Source organism: Plectropomus leopardus, chromosome 13 (assembly GCF_026936395.1).
Source record: "Plectropomus leopardus strain MGB_pleo_1.0 chromosome 13, ASM2693639v1, whole genome shotgun sequence".
NCBI lineage: Eukaryota > Metazoa > Chordata > Actinopteri > Perciformes > Serranidae > Plectropomus > Plectropomus leopardus.
Window position 1 is genome coordinate 3,523,173 of NC_142188.1, and position 22,366 is coordinate 3,545,538.

General features: G+C 36.5%; 1 protein-coding gene across 4 annotated transcripts in view; it reads right to left on the minus strand.

Moving 5' to 3' along the window:
* Positions 1–6,312: 6,312 nt before the first annotated feature.
* The window catches only part of gfra1a (gdnf family receptor alpha 1a), a 162,561-nt gene continuing 146,507 nt past the window's right edge, over positions 6,313–22,366 (minus strand). For all 4 annotated transcript variants that reach the window (XM_088086462.1, XM_088086460.1, XM_088086461.1 and 1 more), the window contains 2 exons: positions 14,926–14,973; positions 6,313–11,646 (listed from right to left, as the gene is read on the minus strand). In XM_088086462.1, coding sequence (XP_087942588.1) covers positions 11,494–11,646; positions 14,926–14,973 — 201 coding nt within the window. In that variant the 3' untranslated portion in view covers positions 6,313–11,493. The remainder of the gene's footprint in view (positions 11,647–14,925; positions 14,974–22,366) is intronic.

Sequence of the window (22,366 nt, forward strand, 5' to 3'; positions counted from 1 at the left end):
TAATAATTATCGTAATCATATTTAAAATATCTTTAGAATTTTTTTTTAACTTTCTTTCTTTTTTTTGTTTGTTTGTTTTTGTAATTTTTTGGTCACTTTCTAGTACTCTTTACAAATTTCAATTTATTACATTTTTGGGTTATATCTTCTTAAGCTGCTCATTGCTTCTTCTCATGATTTTGAAAGAAATCAAGCCATGTAGCCCAAATTTCAACTAGTTTGAACCATCTATGTTGTTGCTAAGTCATTTACAAGTGAATTAATAAAAAAAAGTTTTATCTTTTTTATACATTTCACATTTTTATACCTTTTTTATACGTGCAATACAATTCACGTGTTACCAATTGCATCAGTTTGATTAATTAATCTTCAAAACTTGGGTGTCTTTAGATATGGACAGGTGTTAACACAAAGCGTTTCTAGGCCTCAGTGGAATACACAATAATAAATGATTGGGAAACTTGAGGAAAAAAGCTCATTTGCAGTGTAAGAAATATTATTTTTTGTCAATTTTAAGAATGATATGAGTTATGAAGCCACCTCCCTCTTCAGTCACGGCGTTATTTCTGCAGCCAGGTTAGACCTGCTTGTGCTCCACACTCATCACAGCTCAGTGTGCGCTCATTCCCACTGACGCCGTTCCACGGCAAGAAAATAGGACTTTAATGACTCTTAATAAACTCAATCTCTGCATGTGAAATGCTGCCTGCTGTCAGAAATCCAATACCCCACATTCACCGGATGTGAAATTGATAACTGTCTTTACAGTTGTGCTTTGAAGCCACGGGGGTTTAATTTCAGGGTTGTGTAATGTGTTTGTGTGATGCCATTAGCTTTATTTTCCAAGAGGGAGAAGGAAGTGCCCTCTGAGCATGTGTGCTGTTTAAATTTGCCTGGAGAATTTTAAAAAAGTGAATAAATAGTGATGTATATTTCATTCCTATATTTTATCCTGACAAAGAAAAAGCGTGGGCTGATAATTAATTGTTTATTATTGAAATTATTTAATCGTGTTGGTGCTTTTTTAAGCCCATCTCAAACCTCTTCTATATATAATCTATCAAGGTTACATGAGGTCATTAAAAAAATGAAATTAAAAATTGTCCCTAAATCCTGCTGCATCTTTTATCTACACATTACTGACAAAACGGGGGAAAAAATAAAAATGCTATTGCATTGCACAATATATGTTGTGATATGGGAAATTACTCGAATTTACATAGAAGGCAGAGATCTAATGTGTCAGCGAGTTTTCCTTTTGTATGACGAAGCGAAAATAAGTTTAAATATATCTGAGTTAATTTGCTGTTATGTGACATCATACATCCTACGATACGACTATTGCACAAATATCAGTGTCGGGTTTTTTTTCTACGCCTAAATGTGAAAGAAAGCTGACGATGTTATCGGTCTCCTTTTGCTTTTCTATATTTTAATATATAATAATATAGTTTTATGTTGCCAGCTGGCACCTACAAACGCTGTTTCAAATAACAGACGGCATTTATGAGCATAGTTTATTCTACAGCATTTAAAAAGAAAAAAAAACTCTATAATTACGCCTGCTTTTTGTTGAAAATTGTTGTATATAGCTTGATTTCATCATGTTCTTATATTTTCAGGTTTTAAAATGCTTCATTGAGCATATTTTTGTTTTTTATAATAATAAATATATATATTGTCAAACATCCGATTTGATGTATTTTTTTGTGTTTTTGGGTCCATTATGCTGATACGGTATTTTTTAAAAAGAAAAAATAATAGTCAGGTGATACAGGTGGTGAAAATGCTGGAAAAAAGGATACCAAATATTGGCGAGGTAAACTTTTGTTTTAAGTGATATATGAAGGCTAAATGAAGAATATTCAAAAATGGACAAAATAGCCCAAGAAACTTAGAAAACAGATTTCCCTGAAAAAGATACGTTAATATAACTTCTCTTATAATATGTTTACTTTATTTCTGTTAGGTTTATGTAAAACAAAATGAAGTCAGCTTAAAAATAATGAGTGAAATTAACTTGTTTTTTAAGGGACAGTAACTTAATCAAACTGAGTTGATTTGACTTCATTGAACGATTGTGTTTACTTGGTAATATTTAGGAAACATTGGAAAAATATGATAGTTATGCAGGATTCTTTTCATTTTAACGAAACGCTGTATTGAGCATCTTAAGACAAGACCAGTGTTTGTATGAAACAAAGTTATGCAATCAAAACATATCCACTGAAAGCCATTTAAAAAAGTTAAAAATAGAGAAATATTACAACTAAATCTCTGACTTTGCTAAGGATATCAACACTTTTTTTCCCCCAAAAATATGAATACTGAATCAAGCTCAACTTGTAAAATACTTTAAACTGTTCAGCTAGTTTGACTAACTAATTTTTAAATTACAACTTCACATAATTAGGTAATACAACTGAGATGTAAGTAAACTTAGCAAACATAGTATAAATAAACATAGTTCTATTAACTATTTTAACTAAAATCATTCCTTTCTCCGGCAGATTTAGAAAAGGTCATCGATGCTTTTATCACTTCCAGGCTCCATTACTGTGATGCACTTTATTCTGGATTTACTGAGAGAAACATTCAAAGATTGCAGTTGGTGCAAAAATGCAGCTGCCAGGCTTTGAACTGGTGCTAAGAGAGGCGACCACATCACAGCAACCGTGGCTGCCCTTCACTGCTTACCTGTGAGTTTTAGAAGTGATTTTAAGATCTTGTTTCTGAGGCACTGAATGATCATAACTGTGCTTATAATGCCTATAACGGTGATCTGTTGAGCCCTTATGAGCCTCATCGCTGCCTACTGTGTTTTGTTTTATTGTTTGTGACTTTGTGACCCCGGTTTGTACTCTATAAATAAAGTTATTATTATTATTATTAAGGCAATGATTTCCCCAGATTTATGAAAGTAAGAGCAGCTTGTTAGTTCACAGTTCCTCATTAACATCAAGTATCAGAAAGCAAAAAGCACAGCGACTCAGATCTTGAGCATCGCGCAGCCTCCTGCAACAGGTGATGAAATGGCATTTTTACACTCTCTGCCGCCTCTCTCTGTAATCATGCTGCTCTGTATTAGTGCAGTTAGTCTAATGGCCGCGTTGAAAGATAAAGCAGAATTATGACTAGAAATTGCATTGAAATGTCAAACGAATTTTCTGGTATTTTATGACAATGATGTGCAGGCATCAGACCATTTACCCATCACTCTTTTCTGCTTTACATTAATGTTTTATTCATAACGCCGGGACCGCGTCAGTAGATGTCTTCGACGTCGATGACTATCAACACCGTTTAACATGACACTCGGAGCTGGGCGCCCGGTATTTTCTCATTCATTTTTCCATTCAACTCATTTTTCATGAAATTATGAGAAAAATTGTTTTTATTAATAACTTTCGAGCTCGGAGCCTGTTCACGGTTTCAGCAGGACCACCACAGTGAGACAAAACAGTGATTATATTTTGTATTTAGGAAATACTGCCACAACCCCAAAACTTGTATGTGGGTTTAAAGACATGTTTTCTTTAAAAAATCTCCAAAGTCACAAAATTAATCACAGCCCGAAACTGTGAAATATGGTCATTCATGGTGGAGGGGGGGGGTCGTGTCAGTGTCATGATTTATAAAAAATACAACAAAAAAAAAGACATAAAGAAAAAAACATCCCATTCATCGCCTAACTGAAAAAATGATGTACAGTCACCAAAAAAAAATTAAAAATAATTAAAAAAAGATTTTTTGTCTAAAACATCTGAGGTCACAGTGAATCAGAGTAATAAAATTTGTTTACTGTTTTTTTATACTCTTACAAGAAACGTACATATTTCTTGACTTTTATTGTATTATACAAAAAAATACAAAAGTCAAAAATATGATATAAAAAAAGGGAAAAACAGAGAAGAAATGTAAATATTTTTTCATGGCGTGCTGCAGTTACTTCTGCAGTCTTACAATTATATAACCACCAGTGAAACCACATCAGCAAGAACCACAAGAACCACAAAAACCACATAAACCACAAGAACTAAAAGAACTACAAGAACCACAAGAACCACAAAAACCACATAAACCACAAGAACTACAAGAACTACAAGAACCACAAAAACCACATAAACCACAAGAACTACAAGAACTAAAAGAACTACAAGAACCACAAGAACCAAGCCTCACGTCCACACAATATTAACTCAGTAATTTAAAATTTTTGAAGCCAAACATTTTGCAGACTCCTCCTTACTCAAAAAAAAAAAAAAATAAGCACAACAGAGGTCAGAATACTGCAATAAAACAAAAATAATCATCAAAAACACTGCAGAAGGTTCATAAACCATCATACAGGCCGCCAACCATCAACAGCAAAATACAACGCCATTCACACACAGCAGCATCACGCCAAAAACACACAACAGAAATACACAGTCTGCACTTTCTGAGCACATTACACACATAACTAGGGAGGCACGATATTGTTTTTGTTTTGTTGCTGATTTTCAATATGCTGATTTATAGTAATTGCTTTGGCTGATAACCAATATTAATATATCCACTTTTCCTGCCTAATTTTTGTGATCATTAAGTCTCTTCTGTAGCAGAATTAACATCATGTAATGCAAACTCTAACTGAGATGGTCCACAAGCAGATAGAGACACAGAATGACCTTAAATATATGTAAAATTTGTTCAATGTGCAAAAAAACATGTTGGCTGACTGCGATAGTTCATTTTAGTGTCTTTATTGGCTAATACCGATGATATCCTGCATCCCTGTTTGAGAGAGTTGTAATACTTTGTTTTTGTACTCACGTGTCCGTGTGAACGTTGTCCTGGATGAAGCACAGTGAAGTCGACACAATCTGAAGTCCAATTTTTGCGCCGGTTCACTCTCCGTGTTTCATATTAATCCACTTTGTTCAGGTTTGTCCGTCAGAATCTGTTAAATGTGAGGATGAGAGATCGACAGTTAAATCAGGGACTATTATAGAAAACCATGCAGGCAAAACAGAGGACAGGCATCAGTGCTCAGAAATCTCATCACACGCCTGCAAATCATCAGCATAAAGATGCATTTTATTTGTATTTGTGATTGTGTGACATTATTATCATTTCTGACTCACCTCTTCTTTTACAGAAGCCTAAATGATGGTAACTGTGAGGAGAAAAAAAACAAAATAATTCCAGTTCTTCATGTTTAATCAACAGAAATTGTCTTAAATCGGCAATTTAATTGCATTTAACATTTTGAAGTTGAATGGATTTTAATTTTTAGAAATTACTGCAGGCTGATTGTGGTATAATTGCTTTTTAAGTTTTTTTTTGTTTTTTTTTAAGTGCAAACTGATTAATTAAGTCTGACCCTATTGAGAAGCCACCACTGGTGATGTGCAATACTCACTTAATTCTTTTTTTTATATTTTTTATTTTTTAGTTTTTTAAATCCATGCATATAATCCTCTTTTAATTGTATACTTTAAGTTTTATGGTGGTTATTAGTCAGGTGTGCTTTTATCTTATTTTCTTTTGTTTTACTCATGTCTTTATTATTTTTATTTATTTTAACTCACATTAAATATCCTCCTTCAATAGTCTACTTTTAGAATTACTATTTTAATTTTTCATTTTTTTAATCAGTTGAATCTTATCCTGTTTTTTCTTGATCTTAATTTTTTTTTTAAGGTTTTTGCTTTTCAGTTTTCACTTTGTTTCACTTTTTTGGTTGGTCGCTGGCTTTGCTTTGTGCCTCGCTCTTTGTGCAGCACCTCGAATGAAAAACATAAAATACATAAAACATAAAAACACAATGCATAAATTAAGTTCTGCATGCTTCAGTTGAAATATATCATATGAAAAAATAAAGCAGCAGTCCGATTTTCAGATATGAATGTAAGCTGTAATTGAACATAAAGGTGATTATCTGTCAAGTTTCTTACAGAATGTGCAGGGTTAACTTTTGTGTCTTTGTTTCAGATGACTTTTTGTTTACTTTCTTGCAGCAGTGGATTATCAGACGGCCTGATGTGACCCCCCACCTGAATGGCAGTTGGCCGAGGCTAAAAAGAGTTGTCAGAAACCTCGGATGTCTCTTTCTTTATCCGCTCTCATCTCTTTGCTCTTCACGGTTCCTTTGGCCCTGCAACCCAAGGTCAACACGTTACCTCCTGCGCTCTTATCAGACTCTCGGCATCACCTCAAACTTTCTCTAATGGTTGATGTCACCTATCTGTGTTTTCCAGGTGTCTGCCGCGTTCGTCTGATGCTTTTCTTTTCATCTTTGTTCAGCCAAATAACACCACGTGCAAACAGTCTGGGTGATTTAAGTTTTTAATCATAACTTTTGTACAATAGATTTTACATTTTTCACAAGCTAAGAAGTTAATGATGCCAGATAGCTGAGGGAGTCTGCGCCTCCAAAAAAGCCATTTTTTGGTATTCTGAGACAACAGATGGGACGGAGATTGAGATGGACAGCAAACATATTTAACTTTTTTTTTTGTCCAAAAGTGGGACCCTTACATTAAGAGGCCATGAACCCAAATCTGATGCCTTCTGAACGCAGAGGAAAGAAAAGTGAAGCACTGAAGCACCTCTGTAAACTTTACTTTCATATTCCAGGCCCGATGAAGATATGACTCTGAGATCAAATATAAAGTAATCAGAAGACAAAATTTTGCAAAATGTAATCGGTCCCAGTTAGAGTTTTAGTCATGTAGCAACTCATAACATTTTAAACATTTTTAACCAACAAATTTTCTCACTTTTCAATGACTTTGAGGCAAATCTTAAAGACCATACATTCTCTGAAACAACCATCGATACTCCTTATTTGTACTTTTTCATTACCAAATAATCGCTTTTTAAAACGTATTATTTAAAAAATAAAGAAAAATTTCGAACATTTTTAAAGAAAAAAAATCATGTTTTTTCTCTTTAAAATTTTTTGGGTGGTTTTTCAAGAAAAAAAAGTTTTTTTTTCTTTAAAAAATGTGTTAATTCTTAAAGGAAAGCTATGTTTTCTGAAAAAAATTGCCATTATTTTTTTCTTTAAAAATTGCCAAACAATTTTAAAGGAAAAAAAAATTACCAATTTTTTCAAAAGCGTTTTTAATTTCTTTAAATGTTTTTGGGTGATTTTTAAATAAAACAAGCTGCAAGTTTGGAATGCACGTTTTCTTTAAAAATCGCCAAATACTATAACGTTAATCCTGACAGTGCTTGAACAAATCAACACAAATTCCATGCCTTTTTTTGTGAAACTTTCAGGTTATATCTAGTTATCCAAAACTTCTCCAGGACAGGAAATTGCTACTTGCAAATTCCATGACTTTTCCTGATTTTTCAGGACCGTATAAACCCTGTATCTTCAAATTTCCCTCCAAACTTTACAAATTCAATCTGCCCAAATCTGGCCAAACATACCATAAAAAAATCCTTCAGCTGTTATAGAATATATTTATCTTTAAACATTGATCCATTTCCTTCTCAATCACCATGAAACAGAAATTTTCTTCCCTGCTCAACTTTTAGGACTTGTCACTCTTGTTATTTTAGCATTAATACCAAAATAATAACAGCAACAGCAATGGACAGTCTTTAAAAAGTTAAGCAATGTAAGTATCCATGCCGGATCCACTTCATTCACTTCAACTCATCAAAACAGAAAAAAAAAATAGTAAAAGATAGAAAAATAAGTTCAAATCTCAGCCAAAAAACCCCAATTCTTTGATTAAGCAACATCATAAATGGGGCTATGGTACAAAACAATATGCTTAGGAAATACAGTCGTGTATAACTACAGGAGGAGAGTTACATTGATGTCCTCTTTCTCAGATGCAATAATATTTCATAATCATGTACATACCGGGAGAAATATACACATATAAAAAACAATATTCTGCTTTAGTCAATGTACTCTATGTTGTATCTGAATGTCAAAATAGCTCACAATGCTCTGGAATAGAATATCATCAGACATTTATTTGTCCAATTTATAGTTTCAGCCAAGTACATACAGTGCATATACCATGTTTATGCTCGGTAAATAACATTTAAGATCTACTATACATTAATCATGTTTCGAGAAGCTACATAAACCCAAGCAGCGCGTCGTAAATGCTCCTGTCCGAATGGCTAAAGTAACTTGCTGAACATGCCACAGTGATGGATGTAAACGTCTCGTGTTGTCAGAAGGTGGATTTACTCTGAGGAGAATCGAGAAACCGTGTCATACGCCTCCGTGTGAAAAAGCTGATGAAGACAGATGCGTCTGAGGACTGAACGTGATCGCAATGCTGTGGCTGTTTTGTTTTCCCAACATACAAAATGCTTGAACGATTTACATACAGTACATAAGTCACATGTCACGTGTTTGCTGCAGTTGGTTTTAGAACAAGAAGGAATTGACCGTTTGCTGAAGCCGTCCCCCAAAAACTGATTCTTCTCACGAAATGAAGCAACTACTCCAAAGCACATAAGGTTTCTATAATCAACATGTTGAAGTGGAAAAAGCCAATGAGCTTGAAGGATGGGATTGTTTTTTCCCCATCCTTTCAGAATAATGAAAATTAGAGCAAAATTAAAGCAAATTTACAAGATTTTGATCAGTGGTTCCCAACTGGTTAGTTGCAGCCCAAAATTGGGCCAAGCGTCCACATTCTTAATAGCCTACAAGTGACTTGTAAATATGTTAAATATAGAATAAAAATACACTTTTTTTTGAAGTTCAGTGAATTTCCAGCATATGGCTTTTATTTTGAATTGTTTGTTTATTTTTGCAATACGTTTCAATTATTTGTGTTTACATTTTGTGACATTAATCTGAATATGTGGTATTTGATCTAATTTGTGGACCTTGAACTGATGAGTAAGGAGAGAAAAAAACATTTTATTTTGAAGTTTGGTGTATTTCCAGCACATACCTTTTAATTTGAAGTGCCATTTTTGTTAATTCTTGCAAAATGTTTCAGTTATTTGTGTTCCAAGCAAACTCGCTGTTTACATTTTATGACATAAAATCGAATATGTGGTATTTTATTTAAATATGTGGACCCTTAAACTAATGACTAAGGACAAATCTGGACCCTGTGGATGGACCAGTAAGGAACCAGTAGACCAGATCACACAGTGGCAATGTTAGCACTCCTGGCTAATAAGCATTCAGCTACAGAAGCACCACAGCATTACCTCCAAAGAGCAGATTCAACCTGTTATCACACGTCAAAAATTGACACATCGAGTCTGTATGAGACGCATCAGGCTTTCAACTGACTCCAAACTTATCCCATCTGTAGCAAAATTAGACACTCAGAAGACATAACATATGAAGTATAAAGAGCGAGAAAGTCTGTGCATGGAGGAGGTGGATAGATGAGTCAAACAAATGTAGGACTTTCACCCAGGAGACAGCTGTTTGTGTCCCGTGTGAAAACAAAACTCAACGTTGAGTTACTTTAACTACATAACTGCATAACCTGTACCAATACAATGCACCCTAACCTAAAGCAACGTCTTTTTTCTGAACCTAACCAAGTACTTTTTTCCCCTAAACCTCAGAAACTAATGCTAAAAAAGTACATAAGTAATATGTTGGAAGTTTATTTTGAAAACAGGACTGGAAAGTGTATCTTTCCTGTAAACACAGGATTTTATTTAAAGAGTGGAAACTGTCATGCCGTCCCTGATACATCCAAAAACTGATGCTACCTAGAGCGTCATAGTTTGATGACGTAAGGCCACGGACTAAACGTCGGCATGAGACAGATCATAGCTAATTATGTTATTTGGTGGGTTTGTTTGTCAAAATCATTTGTTAGTCCTGATCCTCAAAACCATTTAAAGTATTTCATCTACAAAGACATTTAAATGGAGTAACAGTATGACGAAATTATATAAAAACATCAAACAGGTACCAGAAATACTTCTTATTTCTTGTAAACAAACCAGCTGTAAAGAATAAAAAGGTTTCTGATCAACAAAAATATCCATCTATTAGCTGTGTGACGGTTGTTCTTTTGGCCGTCAAAAATGATTTTAGCCACCAGCTAAAATTTAAAAGTGTGCTTTTGTGTACTTCGAAAATTAAAGCTCAATTTTTGGAGAAATCATTTCGAGTAGCAACGATTTCACATTTATTAAAGTACACTGCATTGCATGCTATGCTAAAGGACTTGCAGGACATTAGGAAGGGTGGCGGCGTTCAGCAAACAGCCAATATCAAATGATCGCTTCCTTTCCCAAACACGTGTTGACAGTTTCACAATTGAGGCAATAAGTCGTAACACTGAACTGACAGAAAAAGGATGCTTTGAGCTCTGGTGCGATGGAGTTACCGCTGAATATACTCTACAACAATAAGCCTATATTTTTTTTTCCTCAGCTCTTGTTTTCGTGGACGCAGTGCAGCAAAGTACATCAAAACTATATAAAAAAGGAAAAGAAATCATTGAGGTGAAACTGCAGCAGCTTCTCTGTCACTTTCTATAGAGAAACCCTGAACATGGCTTGGACTTCTAACAGTTACAAGTATGTACAATCACTAATGAGTGGAGCGGATTCAGCCATCCACAGCAGCGTATAACCTACTGTCCTGTGATCTCCGAGTATCGCTCTGTTGATGGAAACAAAAAAAAGGGCGGGGCAGAAAGCCTGGCGCTGTCTGTGTGTGTGTGTGTGTGTGTGTGTGTCTGTATTTTTGTCTGAATGTGTGAAAATGTGCAGTGTGTGTTTGTGGGTCTTTGCTTGTGTGCTTTTGCCAGCGGCGACATGTTCAGTATGAGCTACAGTAAAGACGGTTCGGGCGCAGATGTTCTCTAACGTTTCAGGTCGTTGGTGTTCACCCTGAAATAAAAGGCTCTCCAGTGACATTTTTTGTCAAGAAAAAAAAAATCCATCTTTCGTAAAAATGTAAGATACCAGATCACGTCATTATCAAAACATACACGAACCACAGAGGAGAATTACACCGAAAAGGCTGCCCAAAGTGATAAAATGTAGCAGTTACTGAACTGACTGTGACTTTTGAGCAAAAGATCCCACCTATAGCCTCAACACACAAACAGACGGGGGTGAAAAATCTGACGACTGTGAAAATCGATGCTAATTTACATTGTGTGTACCTTTCCAAGAGCCACCAGCTGTGGTTTATTGGAATGTAGTCCTCGAGTATTTTCTCATTTCCGCCCAAGAGAGCAACACAGAAGCTTTAAATCCCTTTTTTTTTCAACTAACCCAAAAGGGAACACACAGCCAAACTGAGTCAACACGTATAGTAGATCACCGTTTTAGCACACAGCTGCGATGCAGAAAAAGAAACAATAAAACAACAAAATTCATAAAAAACAAAAAACAAAGTAGGAATCAAAAGAGAATCCAGAGGGAAAAAAAAGTACAACAGGTATTACTGAGAAGAAAGGATACAATTTCTTGTTTTGCTTTTTCTTTTATACAAATGGTTGTTTGTCAGTCCGTTGTTGCTGCGAAGCGGCGAGGCTACAAGACGCCCGGCGAGGAGAGCGCCGCCACGCTGCAGGAGCACAGCCAGAGCAGCGGGGGCAGCAGAGAGGCCAGGCCCGCGGGCCGTCTGGAGACAGCCGAGTTTCTCAGGATGGCGTTGGACGTACTTGGACCGTCTATCTGAGGGTCCTGAGGGAGACACACAGAGAGGGACAAGAGACAAGGAGTTTAGGGAAAAACAGCCTCACCGAGCTGCAATAGACTCATTCATTTCTCAGTTTTTATTAGAGATATCCCAATCTGATCTCAAACATGGGTCCGTTGTTTTATGTTAGCTATCAAGCAGGTGTTTTTACGAGGGCTGTCAAGAGGTTAAAAAATTAATCTAATTAATTACACGCTCTGTGATTAATTAATCGAAATTGATTGCATACATTAAATTTTACTGTGAAAGTATTTAAAAGAATACTAAAAGCACAAATTTCACTCGTTTATGAAGTTGCACAAGCTCCTGCATTTCAAAATAAAACGCGTGTTAACAACTGATGGGATTGTGTCAACAGCGTTGTTAGAGGACTTGTATTTTGAAATACAAGCAGGGACGTCTTGAGTAAAACAGACTGAATTAAAAAAGGTGGTATAAAGTCAATATAATTATCAAAACACCATTTTCATGGTCTATTTCTGCTGACAGACTTTGGCGGGAAAATAAACCACAGCTGGCAGAGTGGGTGAGAAATCAAACTGCCCCTTTGCTCTGCACCTGAGCTTCTGATTGTGTAGTAAAGTTACTGTAATATATGTCTTTTCATGGTGAAAATACACACCATAATATTCTCATGTATAGTTTATGGGGGAAAATATTCAGCCTTAAAACTTCGCTCAGTCTGGTAAGTATATAAAAGTAAGTGAGTGCAAATTCACTTTTTTTCTCAAAGCTGTAAGATTAACTTTGCATGGTCTTAGAAGATGTGTCCAATCAGACAGCACTGGTCGTCCTAAATGTCCAGATTGTGGCATGATAAAGTTTCATGAATCAGTCGTGGCAGGTGCCTCGGGATCGGATCCAGAGCCGGCTCGAGGATCTTTTCCATGACAGCTTGATAAATGATGCGCAAACAATTCTGACAACAAGAACATAAAAAGCTGCTAAACATTTCAAACATCAAACTTTTTAGGGGTTTTATGTCTTCATGCATCGCACACTGGAGAACGGCATTTTGATTTGATTGCTGGTACCAGCGTCTCGCACCCACTGGGACACGAAGAGGCTGCATTTTAATTCACGCGTGCAAAATGCAGCACACTTAAAAACTGTTTAATTCAATGATATCACCCACAAAAACTCTTAAACATATTCATGTGGTGACACAGCAAAACACCAAAAGGTTGTTTTCATAACTAAAATGTCAAAATCTAAAAAGTACATGTGTGCGTGTGCATTTGCATGTGTCCTGACGCGTAGCTACATGTGTATATCGAGCCTCAGCGCTCTTTGGCTTGCTAATAAAGCTGCAAGCTAACGGCTGGGTCATCTCCCCGAGACCTGTCCCTGCCTCCATTAAATGTCAGTCCAGTGCATAACAGTGCCTTATTATTGTACAATGACATTTACAGTGAACTTTAAAAGCCACAAAGATAAGCAACAATCCCATTTCAGCCTCAAAGGAACTACAAAGACCGAGAGTTTACAAAGGAGGCGGGAAGGATTGCCGCGGCAACCACAGTCGGAGAGAGGTGGGAGACTTCCAACAGCCGGGTCGGGTTACACTTTGTGTTTATTTGATAGCTCCGGCAATTGCCCTGCGGTGTTAACTAAAATTGTTTTCTGAGATAAAATGGTCTCCGGAGTTCATCAAATCATGACAGATATTTTTTTTCACAAATTAAAGACAAAGTTCTTTGATGGTATTTTGGATCAAGTGTAACTCTACCATCAACCGCACTGAAATAATCATTTTGACAAGAAACCAAACATGTTAAAGCTCCAGTGTGAAGAATTTAGGGGAAATATTGGCTGACGTTAAATATAATATAATTTTCTTCTTTATAATCAGCTGAAAATAAAAATAATTGTGTTTTTGTTACTTTACAATGAGATGTTTATGTCTACATAAGGAGTGTGTGTATATATGCAGGCTGTTTAAATGCAAATAAACTTGCTAAAATAAAGCGTTTTTCTTTCTTTTTCTGGTGAGTCATGTTTGACGTTGCAAATGCTGCACAACAGTTTTGAAACGCTTTGAAACCTCAGCATATTGGTTTGATTTCTTTCAAAAATCCAGGGAGAAGGCAACAAGCAACTAAAGAAGAAATGCTGCAAAAATTAGCAAGTTATTATTAAAAAGTTTGATGAACATTACCTGAAAATTAGCAACGAAAAAGGAAAAGTAAAAAACAAAAAAGTAAGGACATGACCTGACAAAGTGCTTAAAATGATAATGATTCTTTAACATAATTTTAAAAATGTGATCATAATAATTGTAAATATAGTTTTTTAGATTTTTCCCCCTGGTCTTTAAAGAAAATAATTTTCCAGATATAAAAATCATGCAATTTTTGGGACATTTCTTGTCCTCATTGCCTTTTCTCCTGTTTTCGAAGACGAAGTCAAACCAGTTTGCTCAGGGTTCAAATACTTGTGAAAGAAAACGCAGGACAAGAAACCTGATGTAGATCCAGGTTTTTAAAGGGTTAGTAAACAGTAGAAAGCAGCATGGAGGCCAGCGAATATGTTTTTTTTACGGCTGTTCATTATTCAGACTCTGTTTCAAACTCGGTGCTGACTGATGTTGATTGTTGTGCGAGTGCAGCTTGAGCAGAAATGGTCAGAGTTTTTGGGGCACGTTGTTGCATTGTGCTGTAAAAGATGCAAAAAAAAATGCGTTTCCACTCATATTTCCATCACTGCTGATCAGCGCCAGTCACAGCTGGAGTTGATAAATAACCACGACTTCTGCAACTCTGCTGAGAATGACTGCTGATTGTAACCTTTTCTATTAAGGCAAAAGCCAGACGTTAGTGGCTGTTAGCGCATTTTTGTCCAGTGGGAAGGGAGATTCAGTGCATTCAAGGATGCTCAGAAAATTTGGATTGTGTGCCTTACAGAAGCCCTTTTTAAGTGCAACATCACTGTAACAAAAAAGTGAAAAGGTGAAGAAAGTTTTACTCTGAGTATCTCTTTCAAGAAAGTTTGGAGGGAACAGTAAAATCAACAACAATGGCTGCAACACGGTGAGAAAGCGAAGTGCGTTCTTTTGAAACTGGAGTTGAGTTAGTTATTACATATCTTCAAGTATTTTATCCCGTCCCACTCTGTACTGTGGCTGCTGCTGTTTCACCAGGAGTTTGGTTGAAAGTAGAGTCTTCTTTTGTTTTGTCTTGAAATACATTTGGTATTCATTTTCTCGTGTTTTAGTTATAATTTCCACAAAATTAATTTCAATACATTATTGATGACAAACTTACCACACAGAAGACGCCATCAACAGTCGAGTTTGACTTCAACTTCTGAGCCTGTAACAGACAAAAAAAGCAAAGAATCATAATACAGTGTTATCCCAAAACACTAATGAAGCCTCGAGGTTAACCCTTTGAAATCTGCACAATTTGGCCTATCCAAATCATGGGAATAAGGCAATGATTAATATAAAAGTAAATGACCCAAAAGTTGTCAAGAAAGTAGTAAAACATATAAGAAAATTGCCTGAAGATGATTACAAGACAAGGAAAGACAAAATAAAATAAAATAAAATAAAATAAAGTAAAACTAAATTAAATAAAATACAACAAAAAAGTAGAAAGTGGAACAAAAAAAAAAACAAACAAAAAAGTAAATGGCCTGGAAAAAGTTTTTAAAATTTACAATAATTCTGTAACATAATTTTAAATATGCAATTATATTAATTAGAAATATAATGTTTCCCTATTTTTTTCCTGTTTCCCTCGACGCTTTTTGCTAGCTTTAAAAAATTAATTTTCACAATCTACTAATTTCTTGCAAGCTGTGTGACATTTCTTACAAGTTGATCATTGCTTTTTTTTCATGATTTTTTGAAAGAAATTATGAAAGCTGCTCCAGGTTTAAAAGGGTTAACTCCTCTTACACTTTGCATTTTACATCACAACACAAAAGCACTTTTAGCGTCACACTGCGGCTAAAATAAAGTGCACAGAGGATCTGCAGTAATTAATTTGCTTTGATCAACAATCGATGGAACAATCTGCAATGTAATCAGACTGAAAATATTCCATCAATACGTTTACACAACACGAGGTACAAACAGCACACAGGCGTCAGTGTTCAAACACTGTGACTAAACTTTGAATACCCATCACATTCAGCGTGTTCGTCTATGAAAGCTGGGAGCTGATCTGATCATAAAAACAGATTGGGGGACTAAAGCTAAATTGGAAAAACGACAGTAACCTTGGACAGTTTACCCCGAGAGCCTGTTAAACTTTTAAAGCCTCTGATAGATTCAGCGAGAGGACGAGAGGAGCGAGCGCAGAGGGACAGTCAAACCCAGACTCGGATTTCATCTCTGATTTATCATTCAATGGCTGTCGCACGCTCAGACGCACCGTCTTTGATTCTGTCTCTCAAACACTCACATTTTCCACGTGTGTAAATGAAGGTCAGAGGTTCTCGCTCTGTGATGTGTGACGGCTTGACTTGACTATTTGACCACTTTTTTCCTGTAATTTACTGTGTATTTATAAAAGGATATTAACATTACAGCATGGGTTTTAATTTTTGTCAATATTTTTCGTCCAAAATAACTCATATGAGTGATTCTTACTTCTTTAGGGGGAAATTAAATGTCAAAACTTTTTGTTTTCTCTTTGTTTTCATACTACCAGGAAATGCTTTTGTGTATCAATCTGTGGAGTGAAACTACGGAGGAGTTTTTAATGTTGAGCTGTAACAGTGTCCAACCATAAACCGGTTTAAATTAATGTTAATGTTAACAGAGGTTACTGTTTAGGCTACTTAATATTCATATTTTCCTAGTTTATCTTCTTTTTTTCAGTAAATAATCATGTAAAACTGTAGTTTGATTTTGGATGTGTGGGTGTATGCATATATGTTTAATTTATTAGAGTATGGATTTAAATTTATAAGAAAGCAGGTAATTCAAATTCAGTGACTTATGGAGAAGTTAGTACTTCTTTCTTTTGCTTGATGTTTTTCATTGTCTGTAAATATTAATTTTTTGTCTGTCTGCTTGTTTGTATATTCACTTCCCTACTTTCGTGACTTATTTCCTTCAAGAAAGGCTATTTAACAAAACAACAAGAAAAACTGTATAATTCTGTATATGTATTTTTTTTTTTTTTTACATTTGCAGTCCTGTCACCAGAAGAAAATGCTTGTGAGTTTCTGCAAAACACAGATTGGTTACATTCGTACGTTTTATTTGTATCATATCATCATTTCTAAAGCAATGCAGTGTATGAGCTGACTTTGTCCAGTGTTTGTTGTTGCCTACACCTGACCAACATCATCGCTGAAATGCAAATATTTCAACTTCTTGCTTTCTTGTCACATACAAGTGTAAGATATCCGTGGTTTGCAGAAACATACCATGCCAGTTCTTCATTCTGGCGATTGAGTTGGTCAGAGATAAATTTGATTTCCAACATTTTCTGTATCTAAAACTGGAATCATACATCTTGCAGCATTTCATGTTACATCAAAAATATCAGAAGGATGAGGGAGTCTCAACACGTCAACCAACTCAGAGCTCAAACGGAGCCTCAGCGGACATGACAGCAGAGACAGGATCTGGAGATTTGAGGTCTGCAGCACGTGGTTATAGTTCGAGCTTTATGCATAGTGCAGCATGTCAACTTAAGAGTTTACTCTCCAGTAGACACAAAAGAAGCTCTAACTAGCATCCGAGACCTTACAAAAGTCCAATCAAGTCATGAAAAGAAGAAAAAAAAGACCAATGCACAGATTAACGTGACATTTGATCAGTGATGACACATCACATTGGTAATCTTCATTCTCCTCTGTGTCCTCGCTCTCCAGGTAAATTTGGTAAAAGGTAAAAGTGATTACCACTTGTGTTGATTGCAAACCCGCGACGAGTTGATTTGCTGATTTGCCGCGCCGGCCTTGTAATCAGCGCCTTCACATCTCATGTTTATGTTCTGCGTTTGGTAAATAAGGCCTCTGATTAAGAGTTTGACACTTTGCGCAGGAGTTTGTGGCTTCAGAGAAGATTTTTCTCCTTTTGCTTCTAATGACCTGTACAGTGAATCTCTGCACTCAGGGTGGATGCTGTAAGTGAATGCAACTCCAGTTTTGGTTTCTGGGTATTTATGTGTGTGTATGTGTGCTCGGGCTGGAGGAATGACAGAATAATAAATGGCTCCGCTATACAGGATCGTGAATTCAGACCAAAAATAGGGATGTACAGGATGTAGCCGGCATAATAATACAGAAAGTGAGAGACTGTATTCTGTTATTACACCTTTGCTTCAGCACTAAAAAAACAAACAAACAAAAAAAAAAACCTCGGGTGTAATGGTGTATTTGCAGGACTCTGTCTAAAGACCCAAACAAAGGGCAAGCCAAGAATACCAAACATGGCAGCAAAAAATATGTGATCTGAGGAACACGATAACAAAACACTTCCATCAGTTTGTGTTTCATGATGAGGTCCCATCTGTGTGAGGAGTCATTGTTTAGATGCATTAAAAGTTTAAAACATCACAGATAAGAGACACTGAGAGATCATAATGATAATAAACTTTTACAGCTCGTTGCTAAAGTCTGAAATCCTGAGGGCACGTTGAGTGTTTCACAACAAAACATTTGGAAATTTAAATTGCACGCGAGTGAATCTTCGAATGTCGACTCCATTTAGAAGCAGGACTCCATCTGCCACTGCAAATGTTTATGCTGATATAATATCTCCACCATGATTCAAAACTAACACATTCAGCAGTTTGGAGGCTGATTTTTATAAGGGATGTCTTCATGTAATAAGAGATAAAATTAATGGGACAATCTGTGATCCAAATGTAAACAAAAGGGTCAAGCAACTCCCAAAATCACCAACACACAAAACCCAAGACTGTCTGTCTTTCTACTCCAAAAAGATGCCAAGAAATTCAAATATATATATATATTCCTGCCTCGTGACCACGTGTTTTGGATTTGCCTAATATCTGGTCGTTCTGAAAAGTCACATTAGCATGTGGTAGATTTCCATATTTGTCCGGGGCACTTCCTGCCTTCTTGGAAGTCAACTATATTCATAAGAAGAGGCTGATGGAGCCCTGGGGCTTGCAAACTGTGTGTATGCATGCCTCCCCTGGCGTGTGTGTGTACATGTTGTTTTATCTGTGGTGGGTTTGCTGTGGGAACAACGAGCTCTGCTGTGTGATGAAAAACAGGAAAAATAGTCCTTCTTGGGTTTTCATTTACTCTCAACCTCAAGGGGAAGAAGAAAGCTTCTTCTCACTTGTTTTACGTTCACATCACACAAAGACAATGCAGAGAAAAAATATTCAAGCCACAGAATAGCTAACAGCTCTGTGATGCAGTCCTTTGAGCTCAATGCTACCATCGCCATACTCACAATGGCAACTCTGAAGTGCTGTTGAGAAGCAGATTTACTGTTTACAGTGTTTCATAATGTAAGTTTAGCATGATTGTCTGCCAATCTGCAGTCCACTGCAGATCACCTTTTTGGACCAACAAACAACAAAACCAGTTGTGATTTAATGAGTCATTGCTATGTTTCCAACGTCTTTTTAGGCACAAAAAATTGATGCTTTTTTGTAGAGACATTGCTACTTTTCCTGCTAAGATTGTGCCCCCATAAACTCGATATTTTAAGCCAAAACATTATCTTTTTCAAACCATAACCTAGTGGTTTTGTGCCAACCAAGCCTAATCACAGCGCTGTTTAAATGTAAAGTTTAAACACAAGTTTCGATGTATCTGCTACATGACAATGTACAGATGTAACATATCCATGGTTTTCAGAAACGTACAATGCCAACATTTGTTCTGCTGAAATGGTGGAATTACAGCTTGGGCTGATAAACCAAACAACTGGAAAAAAACAAACTAAAAATGTAGTCAAAAAGCCAGAGAAATACCACAGACAGCTGGATATAATATCTTGGACATGTGAAATGTCGTGACAGTCTGTTGAGTGGATGTATGATTTCACAGGATAAGTAGAAACTTTTAACAGCTGGTGGCACCAATGAAAAAGTTCACAATCACCAGGATTAATCCCTTTCTCTGCCACATCTGCGCCAAACTTTATGGTAATCCACAAGTCAAAAATGCAACCCAAAAGCTATAAAAATGTTGGCATTTTATGTTTCTGCAAACAACAGCTATGTAACTTTTGAGCATTATGATGTTGCCCATGGTTTGAAACTTTCTTTACTTTTTAACAACACTTTGGTTAACGTCATTAAGTTTCAGCACAAACACAGCGTGTTTATGGGAAGGAAAAGATTATGTTTTGGCTTAAAATAACTGCTGTTCATGCTACTGTCTACAAACACTCACTAAAACACACCCAGTGTTGTTGTTTGTTGGGCTTGAAAAGAAGTCTGCAGCTTGGCAGGCGTCTCGCCTCAAAGCCCCGCCATCCACCACCTCCTTTGTCTCCAAGTTATTATATGATACATAAATGTACAAATATTAATAACATATTCATGGCCTGCAGAAATGTGCAATGCCAAAATTTTCCTATGGCGACTGGGCTGAAAAATGTCAAATTCCTGGTGGCGTGAGAGGAAAAGTCAGGTATCACCAAGGCCAAGCCGATTTATCCTCTGCGGCCATGAAGGTCTGCACAAAATTTCTTGTCAGTGTATCCAATAGCTGCTGAGATTTCACTCTGAACCCGTCAGCCGACCGACCTCTCGCTGCTAACATGGCTAAAAAAAAAGGTAAGAACTACATTCTTTCACACAGGTAAAGAAGAAAAAAAAGTAAACTGAATCTCCTCTAATTTAGTTTGAACCCTACAATCAAAAGCTGTTTCCTTGTGCTGTTTGAACATTTCACAAAGCAGCCAGACTCCATTTGAGAGCATTGACAAAAGGGATGGTGGTTTTTCCTCTTCTTCTAAAGACAAAGATCTCACTGGGAGCTGTGGAGCTTTCAACTGGCTACACCTTCCACTTTTTTCTCTCCACTCTTTGATTGCTGTCTTTCAAGCCGAGGTAAAGGCAGCGCTGTAAGAGCTGCTGGGCTGTCATTGGCTGAGGCTGGAGAGGTTCTGAGTCACTGGTTCATGGGTATTATTCTGCATGTGTGTGTGAAAGAGAGAGATCAATGACAAGAGCGGAGTGAATCCTCTCACAGGCCTGTCCCTCGAGTGTGTCGTTACAACAGCAGAGCCTGTCTTTCTGCAGGCAGACACACACACACACACACACACACACACACACACAAAATCATAAACACAGTGCTTGCAGCCACACTCAGATATACTGGGAGAGTGTATACACACATACTAGAAAAGTGGTTTAACACAACTCTCTCATTAACTTGTACTTGACGTGTTATCAGAGGAGTGCCAACAGTGCACACGCACCAGTACACCACCACTCCTCATTATCAGAACAGACTGTGTACGTGTGTGTGTGTGTGTGTGTGTGTAAATGTGTCAGCGAGTCAGTCCACTTTCATTTGTGTGTATTTGTGTGTAATTACATCTGTCTACAATACCTGTCTGTGTGAACTGCACTTGCAGGACTGCATGCCTGCATATATGTATGTGTGTGTGTGTGTGTGTGTGTGTGTGTGTGTGTGTGTGTGAAAACAGTCATGGATATAAAGTTTAAGTCACAAACTGGGTTAAAAATCCCATTAAAAATACACCCAGGTCACTGAAATTACCAAAACATAACTGCAGCCTGCTATCACCCTTTTTTCTCAGGTGTAGGAGGGGAGAAGTCAGTGTTAAAAACACTGTTAAGTTGTTACAAACTCTATGTCTACTTCCTGCATTTTAATATTACACGGTATCGAGTATAACCGAGCAGTAGAGTTCATCTCTGGAATAGAAAACGATTTGCTACTTTAATTGCAAAAAGAGCATCAAAAGGGTACAAACTAGAAAGATTTAGCAGTACACTGATCTTTGGTCTAAATCTAGAGGCTTATAATTCATATTGGTCTTTTAATGACATCTGTGATTACGTATTGTTTATTTTGCGGTTTCAGTTAAGTGCCCAATTAATTTGATCTTAGCAGTTAACTAACTGCAAATTTTGGTAATACTCTCAATGATGCGCATGTCTGTAATCAGGCTGTTTTCATGCAAAGTTCATATGTTTACAAATGGAAAGTGATGAACCAGAATTTGTATGTAATCCGCACAATCAGAAATGCTACGATCACATGACCAATGGGCTGATGGGAGTGAAAGAATGAAGTAGTATAAAGAGCAAAATTTTGCATCAGGAGGCAGGTTGGGGTGATGGATATGTCAAACAAAACCAGGACTTCCCCCTAGTGGACCATTGTTTGTGTCCAGTGTGAAATCAAGTAAATTTTGACTTATTTGAGGAATGTTGAACCCAAGCTTTATTCCTAAACCTAACTTAGGTTAAAAAATGACTTATCAAAACTAACAAAACTTTGAGTTGAGTATGTAAATTTACATTAAGTACATAACGTAGCAACGCCCAGCCGTATTTTTTTTCCTAAACTTCTTGCTAATTTGTCCGATATCATACAAACCATTGTATGAAGATACGTTGCTATGAAGCATCATAAACACGTTTAAAATATGATACTATTTGCTTAAGCCTAATCACAGCACAGCTTAAGAGGCAGGTATTACATTTCAGGGATAGTGGAGACCAAAACAGAGCTAAAAAGTGAGTTTAAACTTATTTGTCAGGAAGCCAGAAACAC